At 42.6% G+C, this 20,566-nt stretch overlaps 1 protein-coding gene across 2 annotated transcripts in view; it reads left to right on the forward strand.

The window, feature by feature from the left end:
* MYOT (myotilin) overlaps nt 1–20,566 on the forward strand; it is an 801,437-nt gene that overhangs the window by 617,350 nt on the left and 163,521 nt on the right. For both annotated transcript variants that reach the window (XM_086931487.1, XM_086931486.1), the window contains exon 15: nt 19,552–19,759. In XM_086931487.1, coding sequence (XP_086787613.1) covers nt 19,552–19,759 — 208 coding nt within the window. The remainder of the gene's footprint in view (nt 1–19,551; nt 19,760–20,566) is intronic.

The following is a 20,566-nucleotide window of genomic DNA, read 5'->3' on the forward strand; positions in this document are numbered from 1 at the left end:
ATTGATATAATAGAACAGGATATGCTAATGTGACAACATGTGTATTAAGCCTGACACCAGACTGGCTGCCAGGACTCTAAGGTGCACAACATAAAACTGAGCAAGCTCTTAATTCGTTTAACTTTCTTGTTTATATTACAACCATTAATTCATCATGTTGAATACATTTCATAAACATGCTTTCTCTTCATCAATCACAATTTTTACTTTGCAGATCATTGAGAGTTACCAACTCAACATAAAGATAACACAAAATAATGTTACTTAATATGAACACTTAAGAACCCAATGCATTTCGGGACCTTTCGTGGCCCCTTCGTCAGGGGTCTGTTGAAAAAAGAAAAAATTAGTGTATAGAAAACTATTCCTTTGATGTTTATAAGTTTCTCAGTTATTGCTCGCCATATCAAATTGCTTAATGATTATTTCTATATCTCAATACTTGAGATTTAAACCTTTTAAATTTCAATGGAATTATATTCCTCTCTGTTTTTATTTTGTTGCCTGTACAAAACGATATAACCATTAACTGTATATTAGATAATTATTTTGAATTCATTGTTCATTTGAACTGCAACTGAGCCTACCTACCGTGACTGACAGGTTGCTTGGAAAAACGGTATTCCTATGTACAAAAGGGATGAAGTTGAGCGAGATGCTTATAAATATCTTGTACTTAAACTTTGCTTCTGCACATTTATCGAATCTTAAAAAAACGGATAAAATAATTACCTGCGAGCCGATGCGTGATGCGTTGGTCTCGCTTCTATGGCCAATTAAATTAATTTTATACTGAAAAGGAAAAAATAAGGTTGCAGTCTAATTTCCTTGGATAACAGGAAAATAGTCTATTTTACGTATACATGTAACAAACTCATGTTGTACCTGTTTCGTATAACGTTTCCGAGTCTTTCTTGTTATTTGGGCTGGCAGCCCACACCAACCTGTTGAAAGGTTGAGAGTCTTGTTTTAATGCCATGATCGTTTTCCTAATCAACACGTATTTTTGCAAAAGGGTTTTAGTTTACCTGCGGTCCTATGCTGTGGCGCTTCGGTCCCGCAGTATTAGTCTTTCTGATGTTTTAGCTGTGGAAAGACCACAGAATTAGTTTACCCAATTTGAGTTTGTTTTCAAATCCCCTTTACTTTAAGCGTTTTCGGAAAAGCGCATTACGCGGCTTACCTAGAATGCAAGTTTTGTAGGCCTTCTAAGGTTCCACTCTGGCGTGTTCGCAGCCGCCATTGAAGTTTTAGTCCTTCTTCTAGTTTTGGTGTTTTAAGTTTACCCTAACACTAAAAAGGGACTTTAGCAGTTCTGCACTGGTTAGTTATGAGCGAATAGGGGCAGCCATTTTAGAGTGTTCTATAAAAACGATCAAACCTAATCTACGTTTTCATGCTTGTACAGTATTAGGTATGACTTAAAACTTTCATTTGGTTTGTATTCAAAAGAAAATAATTGTTTGCGACTTTTAACTAAACGAATGTTAATTTCCTCGAAATAAATGAAACTAATAAACCAAATGAGAAATGATAGTACGAATACATAACATGTGCATCCAAGCAAAAAAACTCATTTCAGAACATATATAACATCAAATAGATATTTACAATCCCTTTATATTCTATAACGATGCCTGCCTATTTACAATCTTCTGTTTAGTGTGTTTGTGTATGTGGAGTGATGTGAATTATTAGTGGTTTATGCCTCTTTGAATTTATTTATAGATTTTTAAGTGGATCGCGTATCTGAATTCACGGGGGTGTCAGGACCGACCATCAAAATTGGTTGTTTAAAGAAAACATACCATCTCAATTTTATCGTTGAGCCCAAATGGGACCAAAGTCTGCAATTTACGTATCCAGAAGGCTTCTCTCTGGAGAAGAATCTTTGCATTATCGAATCCCAATCTTTGTGGAACCTGCTCGACTATTTGGAATCTTAATTGCGCTATCGTGTGCCTCGCTTCTGTCCAATGTTGCGCTAGAGGTGATGTGATATTTTTTAATCGTATCCTACTCTTGTGTTCCGTTAATCTCACTTTTAGCTTTCTATCTGTTTTTCCTATGTAGAGGAGTCCACACGGGCATTTGATGGCATATATCACGTGTTCGGAATTGCATGTTGTGTTATGCTTAAGTTGAATTTTCTCTCCTGTTCTTGGATGCAATATTATATTTCCCAGGATAATGTTATTGCAATTTTTGCAGTTATGGCATTTCATTGTCCCTTTAAATGACGCTTGGTCCTCAATGGTGGTTACTGACTTGCTAGGTTTGTTGAGCATTTCTTTGAGATTTTGTGCCCTTTTGTAGGCAAACAAAGGTTGCTCGTGAAACAATGAACCAAAGTCCTTTTCTATTTGCAATATCTCCCATCTTTTTTTGATTATTTTCTTGATCTCCCAGGATGATGTGGAGTACTTCGATACAAATACCATTCTTTTGTTTGTATTCTTCAACTTTTTTACTAGTAGTTCCTTTCTAGGAATAGTCTTGATCTTCTCTACATGTGCCTCCAAGAGTTTTTTCGGATAACCTCTGTCCAAATACTTTTGTTTTTGTTCATCAATACTTTTATCACAAATCGCTGGGTCTGATGTGATTCTCTTGATTCGCATGAATTGCGACACTGGCAAGTTGTTAATCAGGCTCGCTGGGTGAAAACTGCCAAATAGCAGGGCATTATTCTTGTCAGTTGGTTTTTTGTATACACTTGTGTGTATGGAGTCTTCTTTGATTTCCACTAAAACATCGAGGAAAGGCAGTGCTTCGGTGCTTATGCTGTGTGTAAACTGGATCCGAGCATCAATGTTGTTGAGGTTTTGAATGTTCTCTAGTAGTTTCTTTTGTGAATCTTTCCAAAGTATAAAGATATCATCTATATATCTTTTATAGTGAACCAGTCCTTGTTGCCATTCAGGTTTTGTCAAAATGTGGTCATCTTCAAATTTAGCCATGTAGATATTGGCGTAAATACAGGCTCCGGGAAAACCCATTGCTGTGCCTTTTAGTTGTATGTAGAAATCATTTTGCCATGTAAAATAGCTATTTTCCAAGCAAAATTCCAGTAGCTTAAGGGTCATGCATTTGACTTCTTCTGATTTTTCTCCCTTTAAAAGCGCCCATTCCATGGCTTCCAGGCCTTGTTGGTGTGGTATTGAAGTATATAGAGATGTAACATCTATAGTACAGATGATCCATTTTGTTGCTCCTTGCGTGTCGATAGTTTGAAGATTCCTTAGGAAGTCTGAAGTGTCTTCCAAATACGTTGACCAGTTCTGTATGAATGACTGCATGTGGGTATCGATGAATATTCCCAGATTTTCAAAAATTGAGGAGCACCCCGATACTATTGGTCTGAATGGTGGATTTTGGAGACTTTTATGAATCTTAGGTAAAAAATATATCCGCGGTCTTCTTGGATACACTTGTCTCAAATAGCGTTTTGTTGTTGAATTGATCCAACACAACTCTTCAGCTTTATTTAATATTTCATCCAAAGCATGTGCTATTTCCATTGTGGGGTCTTTGTCAAGTTTTGCGTACTAGAGAACATTCAAAACCTCAACAACATTGATGCTCGGATCCAGTTTACACACAGCATAAGCACCGAAGCACTGCCTTTCCTCGATGTTTTAGTGGAAATCAAAGAAGACTCCATACACACAAGTGTATACAAAAAACCAACTGACAAGAATAATGCCCTGCTATTTGGCAGTTTTCACCCAGCGAGCCTGATTAACAACTTGCCAGTGTCGCAATTCATGCGAATCAAGAGAATCACATCAGACCCAGCGATTTGTGATAAAAGTATTGATGAACAAAAACAAAAGTATTTGGACAGAGGTTATCCGAAAAAACTCTTGGAGGCACATGTAGAGAAGATCAAGACTATTCCTAGAAAGGAACTACTAGTAAAAAAGTTGAAGAATACAAACAAAAGAATGGTATTTGTATCGAAGTACTCCACATCATCCTGGGAGATCAAGAAAATAATCAAAAAAAGATGGGAGATATTGCAAATAGAAAAGGACTTTGGTTCATTGTTTCACGAGCAACCTTTGTTTGCCTACAAAAGGGCACAAAATCTCAAAGAAATGCTCAACAAACCTAGCAAGTCAGTAACCACCATTGAGGACCAAGCGTCATTTAAAGGGACAATGAAATGCCATAACTGCAAAAATTGCAATAACATTATCCTGGGAAATATAATATTGCATCCAAGAACAGGAGAGAAAATTCAACTTAAGCATAACACAACATGCAATTCCGAACACGTGATATATGCCATCAAATGCCCGTGTGGACTCCTCTACATAGGAAAAACAGATAGAAAGCTAAAAGTGAGATTAACGGAACACAAGAGTAGGATACGATTAAAAAATATCACATCACCTTAGCGCAACATTGGACAGAAGCGAGGCACACGATAGCGCAATTAAGATTCCAAATAGTCGAGCAGGTTCCACAAAGATTGGGATTCGATAATGCAAAGATTCTTCTCCAGAGAGAAGCCTTCTGGATACGTAAATTGCAGACTTTGGTCCCATTTGGGCTCAACGATAAAATTGAGATGGTATGTTTTCTTTAAACAACCAATTTTGATGGTCGGTCCTGACACCCCCGTGAATTCAGATACGCGATCCACTTAAAAATCTATAAATAAATTCAAAGAGGCATAAACCACTAATAATTCACATCACTCCACATACACAAACACACTAAACAGAAGATTGTAAATAGGCAGGCATCGTTATAGAATATAAAGGGATTGTAAATATCTATTTGATGTTATATATGTTCTGAAATGAGTTTTTTTGCTTGGATGCACATGTTATGTATTCGTACTATCATTTCTCATTTGGTTTATTAGTTTCATTTATTTCGAGGAAATTAACATTAGTTTAGTTAAAAGTCGCAAACAATTATTTTCTTTTGAATACAAACCAAATGAAAGTTTTAAGTCATACCTAATACTGTACAAGCATGAAAACGTAGATTAGGTTTGATCGTTTTTATAGAACACTCTAAAATGGCTGCCCCTATTCGCTCATAACTAACCAGTGCAGAACTGCTAAAGTCCCTTTTTAGTGTTAGGGTAAACTTAAAACACCAAAACTAGAAGAAGGACTAAAACTTCAATGGCGGCTGCGAACACGCCAGAGTGGAACCTCAGAAGGCCTACAAAACTTGCATTCTAGGTAAGCCGCGTAATGCGCTTTTCCGAAAACGCTTAAAGTAAAGGGGATTTGAAAACAAACTCAAATTGGGTAAACTAATTCTGTGGTCTTTCCACAGCTAAAACATCAGAAAGACTAATACTGCGGGACCGAAGCGCCACAGCATAGGACCGCAGGTAAACTAAAACCCTTTTGCAAAAATACGTGTTGATTAGGAAAACGATCATGGCATTAAAACAAGACTCTCAACCTTTCAACAGGTTGGTGTGGGCTGCCAGCCCAAATAACAAGAAAGACTCGGAAACGTTATACGAAACAGGTACAACATGAGTTTGTTACATGTATACGTAAAATAGACTATTTTCCTGTTATCCAAGGAAATTAGACTGCAACCTTATTTTTTCCTTTTCAGTATAAAATTAATTTAATTGGCCATAGAAGCGAGACCAACGCATCACGCATCGGCTCGCAGGTAATTATTTTATCCGTTTTTTTAAGATTCGATAAATGTGCAGAAGCAAAGTTTAAGTACAAGATATTTATAAGCATCTCGCTCAACTTCATCCCTTTTGTACATAGGAATACCGTTTTTCCAAGCAACCTGTCAGTCACGGTAGGTAGGCTCAGTTGCAGTTCAAATGAACAATGAATTCAAAATAATTATCTAATATACAGTTAATGGTTATATCGTTTTGTACAGGCAACAAAATAAAAACAGAGAGGAATATAATTCCATTGAAATTTAAAAGGTTTAAATCTCAAGTATTGAGATATAGAAATAATCATTAAGCAATTTGATATGGCGAGCAATAACTGAGAAACTTATAAACATCAAAGGAATAGTTTTCTATACACTAATTTTTTCTTTTTTCAACAGACCCCTGACGAAGGGGCCACGAAAGGTCCCGAAATGCATTGGGTTCTTAAGTGTTCATATTAAGTAACATTATTTTGTGTTATCTTTATGTTGAGTTGGTAACTCTCAATGATCTGCAAAGTAAAAATTGTGATTGATGAAGAGAAAGCATGTTTATGAAATGTATTCAACATGATGAATTAATGGTTGTAATATAAACAAGAAAGTTAAACGAATTAAGAGCTTGCTCAGTTTTATGTTGTGCACCTTAGAGTCCTGGCAGCCAGTCTGGTGTCAGGCTTAATACACAGGTTTACATGGTGTGGCAGACATCAATCAAAGGTAGCACACAATCTTGATTAAACGCCCTTAAATTTGAAAACAGTGTGCAGTACCCACACACATACAATGTGACAACATGGCCAGTCCCAATTACGATCTATTGTACAGCTAGGCTGGACGTTACAAAACCTCCGTTCAGGCTACGTGCCATGGCGTCTAATCAACACAACATCATTATTTTCTATCTTTAACCTTACTGATAGACAAATCTCATTGGCACAAAAAGAAGCAGACTATACGGTGCTGAGCATTGAAAAACTAGAAAGATTACCATTGACAATGTCAGAAAGACCTGTCATTGAATGGATAATACATGGCGCCTTTACAATCCCGATAACAACTTTTCAGTTTCAATACTGACAAAAGTATACACCAGCAGGCCTGTATGAAAGGTTGGGTAAAGGATACATCAAGTCAACCTGGAATTTACCGTATACACATAGATGTTATAGTGAAGGGAAAAAAGAGGTATTTCTTAGTGGTAACAATTGTAAAAAATTGCTAAGCGGTACACTTCTGTGTCATAACTTGCATGGAGCCTGCAAAGGTTCATCAAACAACCTTTCATGTCATCTGCACGGCACCCCTGCTACACAGATAGAGTCCTTTTTCAGACAACTTTCCAACGGTAGCTACGTTATAATAAGTGACCACAGTTGTTGTGGCATGATGCCAGGAAAAGCCTATCTCGTGAGCGTTACTTCCAGGGTCATTTGTTGCAAGTATTGTATCCAAACAGCAATCCAGAAATGGAGGCAGCAATATGGCCTTCTGTGAATATCTCTTATATTCGAATTGATACTTTAAGCAGAATGAAGTCTATTCTTTTACAGACAACAATGCCTTTAACCTCGTCCAAAGAGACGTATGAACTGCAAGTTGCAAGGACAGCGGCAGAGATACATACCCTATAATCGACAAATTGCCCCGTCCATTTCGTCCAAATGTTAAGCCAAATCTTAAACATGTCAGATACCAGTGGCATCACACATGTATTTAAGACAATTTTTCGGGACTGTTAGCACCCTTTGAAACAGTTCTGGGCATCTTCCCGAGTTTTGTGCATTCTCTATTCGGTGGCCTGCCACTTATTTTGGGACTCGTAGCAGGAATTTTATTTTTGTTCCTTCTGCTCCGATATGGCAAGCCAAGTCACAGACAAAACTCAGGCTACGATGGAAGAAACGATCCTAGCAATACGATACAGAGAACGTATCACTAAAGTCCTCGTATTGGCCCGGCTAAGAGATCTGAACACTACCTGGTTTCTTTCATTAAGACCAATCTGGCAAGATTGCATCTTACCTGTGCTTCGATGTCTGCTATGCAGAGAAAAATGCGTGTTGGACGTCTGTCTTACACTACCAATGGATATCGATGCTTTTCTTGGTCCGGTAACAACTCTTGCAACGTGTTAGCCCCAGCGGCTACCTATTCTGATGATGGCATTCGTTGAGACTTCACCATTACGATTAGGTGGCGTTGAAGTACGAGATGAAAGCGGCACCACACAGGTACAGCCTTCCATGACCATTGCTGATCTAAACACCGATGTGGGCAATGCATCGCATATATGCACTATTTCCACTTTTTCGGAATTGGCCCAACTTTCACCTACTGTTGTAGACAATTTTTTTGCTGGCCTATCTGTGGTAATGTTCTCTCCTAAAAACGGGAATAATATTTGAAATAGCGAGCACACAGCGTTCCCTGAACTCTGAATTCGGCCTTCAGTTTTTATAAACAAAACTTCTGAAAAGTTTTGAAACTATTTTTTCCCATGAAAGCGAAATCTATTTTTTCCAATTTCCAAAATATTTACTTTTTTTTGGCACATGGTACTCTGCTTAACACCTTGGCTGCTGTGGTTATTTTTCCCCTGTGCTGGAAAATCCTTGATGCCCTATATTCATGACGAGCTCAGCTCGTCATCAGCACACGACCACCGTGGCTGATGACGAGCTGAGCTCGTCATCAGCATCGAAGGGGTTAAAGTAGAACTATTCTTAGAGAACAGTACTTCTATTTTTAGAGACTCTAGAGACAATATTTTGAATCAGCCTCTAGCACATTTACAATCTTGTATAAATATGTGATGAAATGGTCTCGGCCTTTTCTTCTGTATTAAGAGCCATTTCATAAATGTAAATTTTGTGATTCATTCAGTGAAGATTATAATGCACTACAAAAATGTTATCTGAATGATACCACTGCTTGAAAACGTACAGTATAATACTCATTTTCGTGTATCTATACCATTTCAAATGTATTTGATGTATTTTGGGGTGGGCTGGAAAACACATGCATACTTATATGTTTATATATTGCTTAATATTTAGTAATGATGGACATTATACGTGGAGCGGGTGTTGTGAACGTATCTAGGACCCTAATTAAATATTCCCGATTTATGCCCTCATGTGGTTATAACAAATCATATCCTTATAAAGGCATAAGAATCATATCCATATTTAGTCATAGCCAATGCAGTCCAAATACGGCAAGGCTACTTCCCTAGACTCCTAGAAATTTCAACGCGTTCTTTAAACAAACCAAACCTCCAGCAGCCCGGGAAATCCCCCTGCTTCTGTTTTGATTTGTCCTAGAACTCCTGAGAGTCCTGAAAGACAGAAAGAACTGCCAGTTCTTAGTGACAGTTCTTAGTGACGTCTTATGTCCAACCTTACTTCAAACACAGCACCTTCCAGGTATAAATATACCAGCATTAGCCTTAAGCAAACACACAGTGGTTTGGAGCAGAGCGGCTATCTACTTACCCAATGCCCAGCTGATGCGAGTGCCGAAAGAAGCCGACCCTCCCATTTGACGCACTGAGAAAGACGCTGTCTTTTCTCCTGCGGAGAAATCCAGCTCCAGTGTTTCCAGTCACCCTTGCGGGTTGCTGGGAGATCGAGTCCTGAGAAAGAGATACAAGACCTCCTTCATTCTATAACCAAGGTACGGAGCTGATTAGATCCTTAGAGAATTCTTGATTCAGATTCTTGGCAAAACTAACTTACTAATAGCCACCGCAGTGAAGGGGTTAATAGGGCTCTGCCTGCCTTTCACAATGCTGTCTCCACCCCCCTGTAGTGTGTCTGGAGCAAGGGCTGGGGATTGAATGGGGTGTTGTGCACTTCTAAAGTTGTTTGAAGTGCCCCAAGAGCAAAGACTTTGGGAGTGTAAGGTCAGGGGTTTTGACCCCATGATTTTAGTATGCTGGAATGCCAGGAGGACCGCTGTGGGACTGGATTACTCTGTAGTACTGACGTGCTGCACTGAGATGAGGACTGCCATTTTGCTCTGAGGACCCTTGTGCTGGCCTGCCTGTCTGCACCTTGCTGGTGTGCGCCAGTGCTCTCCAAGGAGGGCTGCTTATGCCCCTTATCCTTGCCAATAGAGCGCAGGGTGAGCACTTAATTCCCTCCTAGCGTGTGAGGAGCGCTTCATTTCTTGCCCCCCAACTTACCCCTGATAGGGCATGGTGAGCTCTCTGCGGTCTCCTTATGATCAGAGCACTGTATAGCCACAAACTTGGCGGTGCCTCCGGGTGTGCTTGCATGTTCCGGACTCCTCCCTGTCCAAGTGCCCGTGTTGTACACAGGGATTTTAATGAGGTGTAAACATATATTTATCAATGCACATACTTGACAAGAGGTGGAACTGGACTGATGGACATAGGAGTATATGAGTACTAGGAAATTAGACTGGCATGGATAAGGGGAATAACTAGTATAGTGTTACTTGAAAAGCAAATTCAGTGAACCGGTACCATGAAGAGGAAGGAAGGAAGAAAATGGATTCCAATGTCTTTATAACCCCTGGAAAAACACCATTCCCGTGATTATGTAAGGAGCAAAAAATGAATAAACACGATAACCACCGTTTTTTTTAGTTTTTGAGATGCGTGGTGAGGATTTAGGTGCTAAATAACACAGAACACACACGGAGACAAGTGAACTCTACAGTCTTACAGGATCAACTTTTTGCTATTAAACTCAATGAATTGTTGGACCAGTTACAGCAATATAATTAAGATAATCATAAAAGTCAATTTCTTTAGAACACCGAGTATAAATTGCTCAATACAATAACTAGTATTCCAAGCCATGTTAGGGCACACATTCATCTCCAAAGTCTGTAATTTTTCCCTGGCTAGTAAAGGGTTCCTTATGGTGCTGGCTCTGCATAATGAATCTCACCTGACTTCTACAAGACGATATGATCTGCTTAAATACGAGCTATGTATATGGTATTGACTACCTATAAACACAGGTCAAAAGATGTACAGACTCAACCCGTTGTGTAAGGCAGAAGTCTGACATGCATTAAGGAGAGGTAAGGGGATATATTCTATGGCACTGAGGTGTTGAAATGTATTCCGGAGAGGAATGCAGTCTAGTGAAAAGATAAAAAGTGTTGGGTAAGGGTTCGATAACCCCCACTTGTTTTTATCCCTGACGGTCCTTTTCATCTTTCTTAATAGCATCACCCACTCAATAGTCATGCAACTGAAATTGGAATATTGAAGACATATATTACGAAATGTCATAATATAACATTCCATAATTTAGAAAATGAACTATCTTATGTGGCAAACCTAAATAATAAGGCCGGCAAAACAATGCACACATTATGTAAGGTGCACTGCCTGCTCCTTGTTAGATTGCGGTTTGTAATCTGACTGGTTGAAGATCAAATGTAGAGTTCTGTTCTGATAATAGCACGTCTAAATGTATCATAGACAAAGGCTGTTGTTAAACCCAATATATCAACCATAGAGTTTTAAGGTGGCATTGCGACGCTGATCAGAGAAAATTCAATTATCTGAAGAAGACTGCAAACGTAATGATACTAAAACGTTTCTTTAATTTTATTTCCCTTCTCTCTGTAGTGCACGCAGTGTGAGTCTGTGCGCAGGGTGATGAATGCCAGGAGAGTAGTTGAGAAGTCTACCAGCCCATGCAACTTGCCACCAAATATGGGAAACACTGCAGATACATGCACCATAGCAAATAACGCAGCATTTGCACTAAGCATGTCACCTCTTGTAATTTGGAGTGTTTTCGTTTTTACAGGGGTGTGCTGCTCTCCAGTGGCGTCCTTCAGTTCAGTACAGCAGGGAGAAAAAGCCAACTCGAAGAAAGAAATAATATAAACTAAACACTTTTAATTCATTATTTTTGTATTTATTTATATTATTTTATAAAGTGAAGACATTGCCACGTAGGCATCAGAGCGCTTTACCAAAAAACACTTATTTCCACAAGAAATAAATTAGAGCGGCTGACTTTGAAGCTTGGAAACCAGGTTCGAGTGTGGCGGGAGGCTCAAGCATCCTGTGATTCTGGGCAAATCGCTTCATCTCCCCTTCCCTAAAAAAACAGCATTTACAATGCAACGGTCTCGCCTTTGCAAAAGTTAGAGCTATTGGCATTGTAAATGACAACCTTTTTATTTATGTGTTGGTTCTGAAAACAGATAAATAATGGCATTGTCATTTACAATGCCAATAGCATAATCTCTCGCAAATGCAAGACCTATTGCATTTGCACCCACACACACACACACACAAAGCCACACACACACAGAGCCACACACACACACACAGCCCCCCCCCCACACACACACAGAGCCACATACACACAGAGCCACACACACACAGAGCCACATACACGCTGACAGCTCTTTTGCAACCATGCGCTTGGGGGTCCATCACTGGGTGCTGAGGTAAACACCCTGTGTCACGAGGCCACCAGAAACCTAAAAAAAGACCCACTACTCCCAGGCCCGCCCGTCCCGTCACACACTGAAAACATTTTAAAACATTTTAGCAGATTATCTCACAAAGAGAGGTGCGGGGGAGGACACTTTTTTTTGGTAAATGAGTGCTCAGCTTAAAAGGGAATGAAGAACCTTTGACCATAGATTGGCCATGACCTATATCGGAAAATCTATGAAGCAGATAGATGTTGCTTTTAGGTAACTCCATGTCACAGAAATACATGATGTAAAATGAACGGAGTGCATTGTGGGAGCGGTAGTCTTCATTGGTTTATAAATAAACTTGGAATAAGCATGCTGAATATTGTCAGAGCATACAGGAAGCAATCACCAAGGCAAAAGAAAGAAACTGCAACAGGTAAAGGCATCCCAAGAGCAGCTTAGCAGACAACCCCACTTCTCCCAGGCCCGTCCCTCCTCTCCTCTCATGCAATAAAAGAGCACCGGCACTGCGCCCCCATCAAGCCCCACTTACCGGAGCTCTCGGGCATCCCTCGACGACTGGACGCGGCTGCGGGAGCCCTGCCTCTGTGATTCCTGAAAGCGTTGTTGGGGCAACGTCACGGGGCAGGGTTCAGGTAGGAGGTATCAAGGGCAGCAGGGCGGCAGGGGAGTGAGGGATGCACGGGGTTCAGGTAGGAGGCATCAAAGGAGGCAGGGGAGTGAGGTATGCACGGGGTTCAGGTAGGAGGCATCAAGGGCAGCAGGGAGGCAGGGGAGTAAGTTATGCACAGGGTTCAGGTAGGAGGCATCGAGGGCAGCAGGGAGGCACAGGAGTTCAGAGAGGACACAGGGGCCGCCAGGGGCACTGAGTATGCACACGGTACAGAGATCCAACAAGGGCAGAGATGAAGTATGAAGGGTGTCGAGGAGGCACAGGGGCAGCAGTGAGGCCTGTGCCCATAATCTAATGATCCGCCGGCCTAAAGGTCTTGGAAACTGACTGGTAGGGCAGGTGTTGTATCGGCTAACTCACCTTCACGAGACAGCAGGCTCTGGCTCTGGGCTGCATCCAGGGCGCACAGAGGTCGCGCCTGCGGTGGCACCGCTCTTGCAGCGGGCAGCATGGACGGCAATTCCGTGAAGGCCCAAAGCAGCTCTCATCAGTCACTGTCATATATAATGCACATCACCCCTGGCGAGCCCGTGACCCTTCTGTAGGCAAGAGACGTCGAATCCTGTCAGCGTCCGGAAGGCAAACAGCACATTTGTTTTGCTAATGGTATTAGAGATTACAATCCAGGAGGTGGGAGGTGGAGTACAGCGCTAAAAATCATCAACAAACTCCAGTAGCACAATGTGTCTCTATTTTATGGCATATGCTTCGGGTTTTTGTGTTTAAATGGCAAAGAAAGGCTACCTTTGCCATGATGCAAAAACAATTCACTCCTATACAAACTACATACACTAGCTTGAGATCTGGGCGAATGGGGTCTGTGTGTGGAGGAGACCCTGAGATCTGTGTGTGTCTTTGGTGGAGCAGGGGGTGCTTGAGACCTATATGTGTATGGACTGGAGGCTCCCCAATGCAAGAGTTGCATTATAACCATGTGATACAGCTAACGGTACACTAGAAATTACACCTGTGCAAGGTAGAGGGTTCTGCCAGATCTGCACGTGCTCCACAATACATGAATATTTATCAGCAAGGCCACTGGAATTATGCAATTTTGCACCTACTACGTTTTCCACATTAATACCAATTTGCCATATAATGTATCACCTGCTTCATAATCTGCTAAATTTAACAAAAAAAATTGGACCTAGCTCATACGGATCAACAGTTATTAAAACGAAGTGACGTGTTGCAGCACTGTATAAGGGCCTTGGCAAAGATTTGTGTGTCACCTTTCTGTTGCTTATTGTTGTATTTGGGTGTTCACAGGGTACCAATTAGGTGAAACCTTGGCCAGAAAGCATTAACATATAGAGAAATCAGAACATATTCAATTAATACTATCACAAAATATGACGCATTAGGCAGCATCATTTGCCTTGTCTTGCAGTTTTATTTTGTTAACCCTGCTGCACAATTTGGTCCTTCCTGTCATATAATTCCAGTGGCCCTGTTTATCACTTACTGACTGCACAGCGACAAAAAAAGAGCCCAATGTTATAAGCTAAAGGAGGCGAATGGAAAACATACAGGTGGCCAGAAGAGTCACACACACACCGAGAGCAGAGGCGTGAACTAACACATGAGGCTAGCGTAAGCACAAACAGGAGCAAGTGAAGACAGGCACTGTAGGACAAGGGGCGTCGGCACAAGTTTAGGCTCTATCCCCATGTCTTTGGTGACGGGCTTGGGGATTGGTGCAGGTAGAGACAGGAAGCACAAGTGGGATCACTGGAAGATCGAGCAGACTGGCTGTTAATCTTCACACACAAATCCTGAGCACGCGCACACTGGAAGCCAGTTGGTGCACAGTTATCAAGCAGAGAGCGGACACAGGATGCTCAATCACAGGAGGCAAGAGGGCAGGCACTGAAAGGCAGCGGGGCACAGAGGAAGTAGGGCGTAGCTTCCACTGGTGCAGCAGGTACAGTGGCACCTAGGCCCCGCGGGACTCACTGAACACTGATATAAGCTCTTTTTTTTAATCATTCAAAAAGCATCCAGAGGCCCATTTCCTTCCTTGCACAAGGGCCAATGTGAAACAGTGGAGGAGCTATTTGTGACACACACAGAAGAGGAACGAGGAAGCGCACACCGGAGACCAGTAGAGACACCCACTGGTGGCCAGTGCTGCAGATTAAAACAGACATTAGTCATGCTGCAGTGATTTTGATCAAATACGTTGTCATTAGCATGGCTTCCTGTCGCTGTCAGGGTCCAGTCCTATGCTCAACTCATCTCCTGTTCTATGCATTATTATGTACTGAGGAGAGAGAGCGCGGTTGAAGAAGGCAAGGGCGCCATTGCTTAGATATGAGACAGGAAAAATCAGCTGTGTGCGATGCAGCCCCCCCCCCCCCCGCACATGGCCCTGCGTTGACACAATTGTTGCTGAGCTGAAAGTGGCTAGAGGCACACGGCAGAGCCTTGGCACTCTTTCTTGTGGAGCCTCCGTTAGGTAATTGGCTATTGATTCGTGATAGTGCACTGGAGTCTGCAAAACAAAGGTATGCCTCATCCAATACTCAACATTGCATTAATACTGACAAAAATAGGTACTTTTTAACTACATAAACCTACAGAAAAGGGTCATTTGTCCGCTGGCTGTAGATGCGCTTGACATTAGTGACTGCAATTTCCCTTTAAAAAAGAAAAATACATCATATCTATTTTTGGATCGACAAACATTTTTCATTTGAAAGAATGACTCCCAACTTTGCTGATAGCGTGCGGCTGCCGCGGCGGTAACGAGCATGGATTTCAATCTTCAGAAGGAGGCGCATAGAGGTGAAAATCGCGCTTCCAGTGAGGGCCCGTATATTCTGACTCAGTATTCCCAGAACAGCTGATCTTATCAATCATCTCATGTTTTATGCATTATTATGTACTGAGGAGAGGGAGCGCGGTCGAAGAAGGCAAGGGATGGTGGGAGCGTGCGCACTGCTACAAGGGGCGCAGACTCACAAGCGGGAACCATCTGCTGGCCTGCGCCTGCCCTGCCCTCTTCCAATAGCATTACACATGGCGCCATTGCATAGATATGAGACAGGAAAAAGCGGCTGTGTGCGATGCATCCCACCCCGCACATGGCCCGTGCTGACTCAATTGTTCCTGAGCTGAAAGTGGCTGGAGGCACTCGGCAGATGCACTTCCAGGGCTGCTGAGCAGGGGCCTTTCCCCCCTTCGAGGCATTTTGTCTGCATTCCTGTCAGGACATTTACGGCGGCTACAGCTTTGTTGCCTCGCTGGCTCGGTGCCCTTGGGAAGCCCCGTCCCTTTCAGACTGGGTGCCCTGACTTCCTGCTGGGGCAAGAGATTTCCTTATCTTCTTTATTGGGCCATCCGGACCCATAAAGAAGATAAGAAACCTTTTACCACATCAGTAAGTCAAGGAGCATAGTCTGAAAAGGACGGGGCTTAAAGAGAAAGAAATAAGTCATGGCAACCTCTTCTCCAATGGCTGACCACCGTTTAGGAGGCCAGCCAATAGAGAAGAGAGGCGGGGCTTAACCCTCGCTAGTGTACACACTCTAAAACATAAAATCTCGCGAGTTTGACTGCGCATGTGCGCAGTACGCCACGCGAGACCTAAAAACCAAGTATTTGCAATGCAATAGGTCTCGCATTCACGCGAGTTTGAGCTATTGGCATTGTAAATGACAATACCTTTTATTTATGTTTTGGGTTTTAAAGCATAAATAAAAGGCATTGTCATTTACAATACTAACAGCTTACACTCTCGCAAATGCGAGACCTACTGCATTGCAATAAAGGGCCTTCTCGACCGCTTGTTAGATTGTAAATATCAGAGGACGAGCCCAGCCTGCAACGTTTTCAAAGTAGAGATAAATAGTACAGTGAAGAAGATGTGTAAGTGTTGTAAATTACTAAGACACAAAGTGTGGAGTGAGAGTTACATATGATCCGAGCTATTAACATTAACAAAGCGCTCTAATACCTTTCGCTCTATGATTACACTGCCGCGGCTCAGGAGGAAGAGCAGGAAGGGGGGCTAGTTCCTGCCCTCTCCGTGATTTGAGTGTGCAGTGTGACATTGCGTAATGTCATTGCTATCTGAGGCCTAATAAAACACACTCCAGCTTTAGTAGGGCCCTGGCTTCACCTCCTGGTGCAGGGCAGGCTGTGTTTTATGGAAGGCAGAAGGGAGGGAGGGATGGTCTCCGCTGCAGCTCCGGTCTCGTGCAGTGCCCCTGGTATTACTAGTGAGTGAGACGCTCTGAGGTGGTTGTATTAGTATTGGTGGTGGTGGTATTGGTATTGTTGGTGGTGCTTGTATTGGTGGTATTGGTGGTGGTAGTATTGGTGGCATTGATTGGTGATATTGGTAGAGGTGGGGCTATTGGTGGTGGCGGTATTGGTGGTGGCAGTATTGGTATTGGTGGTGATATTGATGGTGGTAATTGTATTGGTGGTGGTACTGGTAGTGGTGGTACTGGTATTGGTGGTGGTACTGGTATTGGTGTGTTGGTATTGGTGGTATTGGTATTGATGGTATTGGTGGTGGGGTATTGGTGGTGGGATTAGTGGTGGTATTGGTGGTGGTGGTGGTGATATTGGTGGTGGTGGTATTGGTATTGGTGGTGGTATTGGTATTGGAGGTGGTGGTGGTATTAGTGGTGGTATTATGGTATTGGTGGTGGTACTTTGGTATTTGTCGTGTTGGTATTGGTATTGGCGGTGGTATTGGTATTGATGGTGGTATTGGTGGTGGTGGTATTGGTGGTAGTGGTGGAATCGTTGGTGGTGGTATAGGTGGTGATATTGATGGTGGAATTGGTGGTGGTATTGATTGTGGTGGTAATGGAATTGGTGGTGGTGATGTTGGTGGTGGTGGTATTGGTGGTGGTAGTATTGGTGGTGGTGGTATTATTGGTGTTGGTATTGGTGGGGGTGTTGGTGGTGGTATTGGTGGTGGTGGTAGCATTGGTGGTGGTATTAATAATGGTGGTATTGGTGGTGGTGGTATTGGCTTTGACTGCGGTATTGATGGTGGGGGTATTGGTGGTGGTGGTGGTATTGGTAGTATTAGTGGTGTTGGTGGTTGTATTGGTGGTGGTGGGGGTGTTGGTGGTGGTATTGGTGGTGGTGGTAGAATTAGTGGTGGTAGTAGTATTGGTGGTGTTGATGGCAGTGGTGGTGGTATTGGTGGTGGTGATGGGAGGGGTGGTGGTGGTATCGGTATTGGTGGTGGTGGTGGTATTGGTGGTGGTGGTGGTATTGATGGTGGTGTTGTTAATAAAACAGGCTTTTGAAACCAACCCATTAGGTGGCTTTAGTACAGATGACATGTTACAAAGGTGGGCTGATGTCAGCTTCGGCCCATTAGCACAGAATTAGGTGTTGCCTGAAATGCTCATGGCTTTCGCTAACCGTTTCTAAATCCCTTTTAATGAGGGGGGTTGAAACAGACACAAGATAACGCCGAAAGCAGGCGCCCGTGTTACGGGGGCGGCTGTGCTGCTTAAAAAAACACAAGCGGTTTCCGCTGAAGCAGCGCTTGTCTGGCCTGCAGTAAGAGAAACTCAATAAAATAAACAGTGCTTACAGACTAAATAAGAGGCCCCGTGTAACAACTGAAGTAAAAGGGCCAGTCGCCAAGGGAGGGTACAAATGAAGACAAGGCCGTACTAAGGAGGGACTAACAAGCCTATTAACAAATCTGAAGGCAGAATTTGCTTAAGACAATGACACATGCCAATGAAAAATATGGGAGGAGAGTGGGCATGGCTTCTCTCCCATACTCTACTACAGCAGTCTCTCAGAGCGAGCAGCGCATGTGCACTGCCGCTAGCCTCGACCTAATTAATGTGTCTGTCTGTAAGGCAACTGATGCTCATGTAAAGCGCTTTGATACCTTCTGGTCGAGTGTACGCTATATAAAAACTGCACATTAAGAAGCCATAGCAGGAAATAGCTAAAGGGTGCAAGCTAAGAGGAGACAAAGGTTCTCATGCTTGTGACCATGAAAACCTATATCCCGATTCACAGTCTGGCAGAGAGGGCACTGAGACGGAGTGCCCTGTTCGCCAAACTCTTAGTCTTTCCACTCAATTTAGAGTTAGGTGGACTGCTAGGTTTACGCTGATAGAGTAACATTGATTTCGTCAGCATAAACATTCACCCAATGGCCCTACAGGGTGGGGGCCATTGGAGGAAGCACATAACATCCATCCTCCGTCCAATTAGGGTCAGCGTAAACATTCCCCCAATGGCCCGACAGATTGGGGGCGATTGGAGGAAGCACATAACATCCTCCGTCCAATTAGGGTGAACAGGTAAAACTAGGCTGGCACATCACGGGGGGGGGACGACCACGTTGTGGTGCCAGTAGTTTTTCATTTTTAGAAGAGAAACTCGTGCTTTGGCAGTTTGTTTTAAAAAATATATATTCTTTGGAATAGTTTGATGGGTTGACAGTGTCATCCGTCAAACTTTTCCAACATTAACCATAAGCACTGTGACTAGGGTTGCTGCCAATATATAGAGAATTTCACTAAGTATCACCAAGTTTGTTGTTAATGGGCCCCTAGGATTAGTATTCTCTCAAAGTGTGTCCACAAAAATAAAAATACACAAGAACACTGAGAACTGAAGTAAACAAAAAATCGCTGCTATCCTTAGAGTATGGATAAAGTTATATTTCGGACTACTTCTATCATTGTGTCAATCAAAATATTCTCTCCTGAATGTATGTTGTTACAGTGCTCTATTCATTTTATCTTTTAACACAAGACTTTGCATTTTTACAGGTGACTGGTTTGCCAGCTCCTGATGTGGCATGGTTTCTAAATGGAAGGCTTGTCCGTGCAGATCAGTTTCATAAAATGATCGTGTCGGAGAAGAGCTTCCATTCCTTGATCTTTGAAGTGGTTCAGCGTGCTGACGCGGGGGAGTATGAATGTGTCGCAACCAACCGTGCTGGAAAGGCCACGTTCAGAATGCAACTCGATGTTCTGGGTAAGGAAGGAACACTTTATTTGCATACACCGTGTAAGCCTATGAGCTGAACATGGAAAGGCGATGAGATCAGATGCTATCGTTTCAAATTTTCGTTTTTGCACTCAGTTCTTAAAAGGTTTTGCACGTATAAACTGAATCCGTTTGCAAGGTAGAATTTGTAGTCCCGAGTCACACAATTGTAAATGGCAGAGTTGAGCCTTATAAAATGCCCGGTTACTTACCGGTAATACTCATTACTCCGAGTCCTGGTCTCCCCGTCCCATTCCTGACAAGTGAGCAGCTAGTCTGCTCTACAGAAACCCCTACCTAGCTGAGCTGTTAGCACTTCCCCCTATGATGACGTCACCATCACGTGACTATAAAGGGGGAAGTGCATCTAATCATCATCCTGAAAATACCAAAGAAAACCAAAACGAAAAAACAGACAATCGCCCAAAGAAAAACCCAAACCAGGGAGGGAGGGAAGGGCTCAGGAATGGGACGGGGAGACCAGGACTCGGAGTAATGAGTATTACCGGTAAGTAACCGGGCATTATCTCCTCGTCCTGTCTCCCCGTCCCATTCCTGGCAAGTGAGCCCATACCCAAGCACACGGTGATTGTAAGAAAAAAACAGACCAGAAAGTATGAGAAAAAACAGGTCCATTTTAATCATCAGAAAACAGTACAAACTATAAATCATGTACAGAAGACAGGACACAAGCCCCAAAGGCAGCAGAGGCCGCCATCCCCAACTGAAGACCGTAATGTGCAACAAAAGCATGGGGAGAAGCCCACGTGGCAGCATTGCAAATGTCTCTCAACG

The sequence above is a fragment of the Lissotriton vulgaris genome, chromosome 7, assembly GCF_964263255.1.
Source record: "Lissotriton vulgaris chromosome 7, aLisVul1.2, whole genome shotgun sequence".
In the NCBI taxonomy this organism is placed as follows: domain Eukaryota; kingdom Metazoa; phylum Chordata; class Amphibia; order Caudata; family Salamandridae; genus Lissotriton; species Lissotriton vulgaris.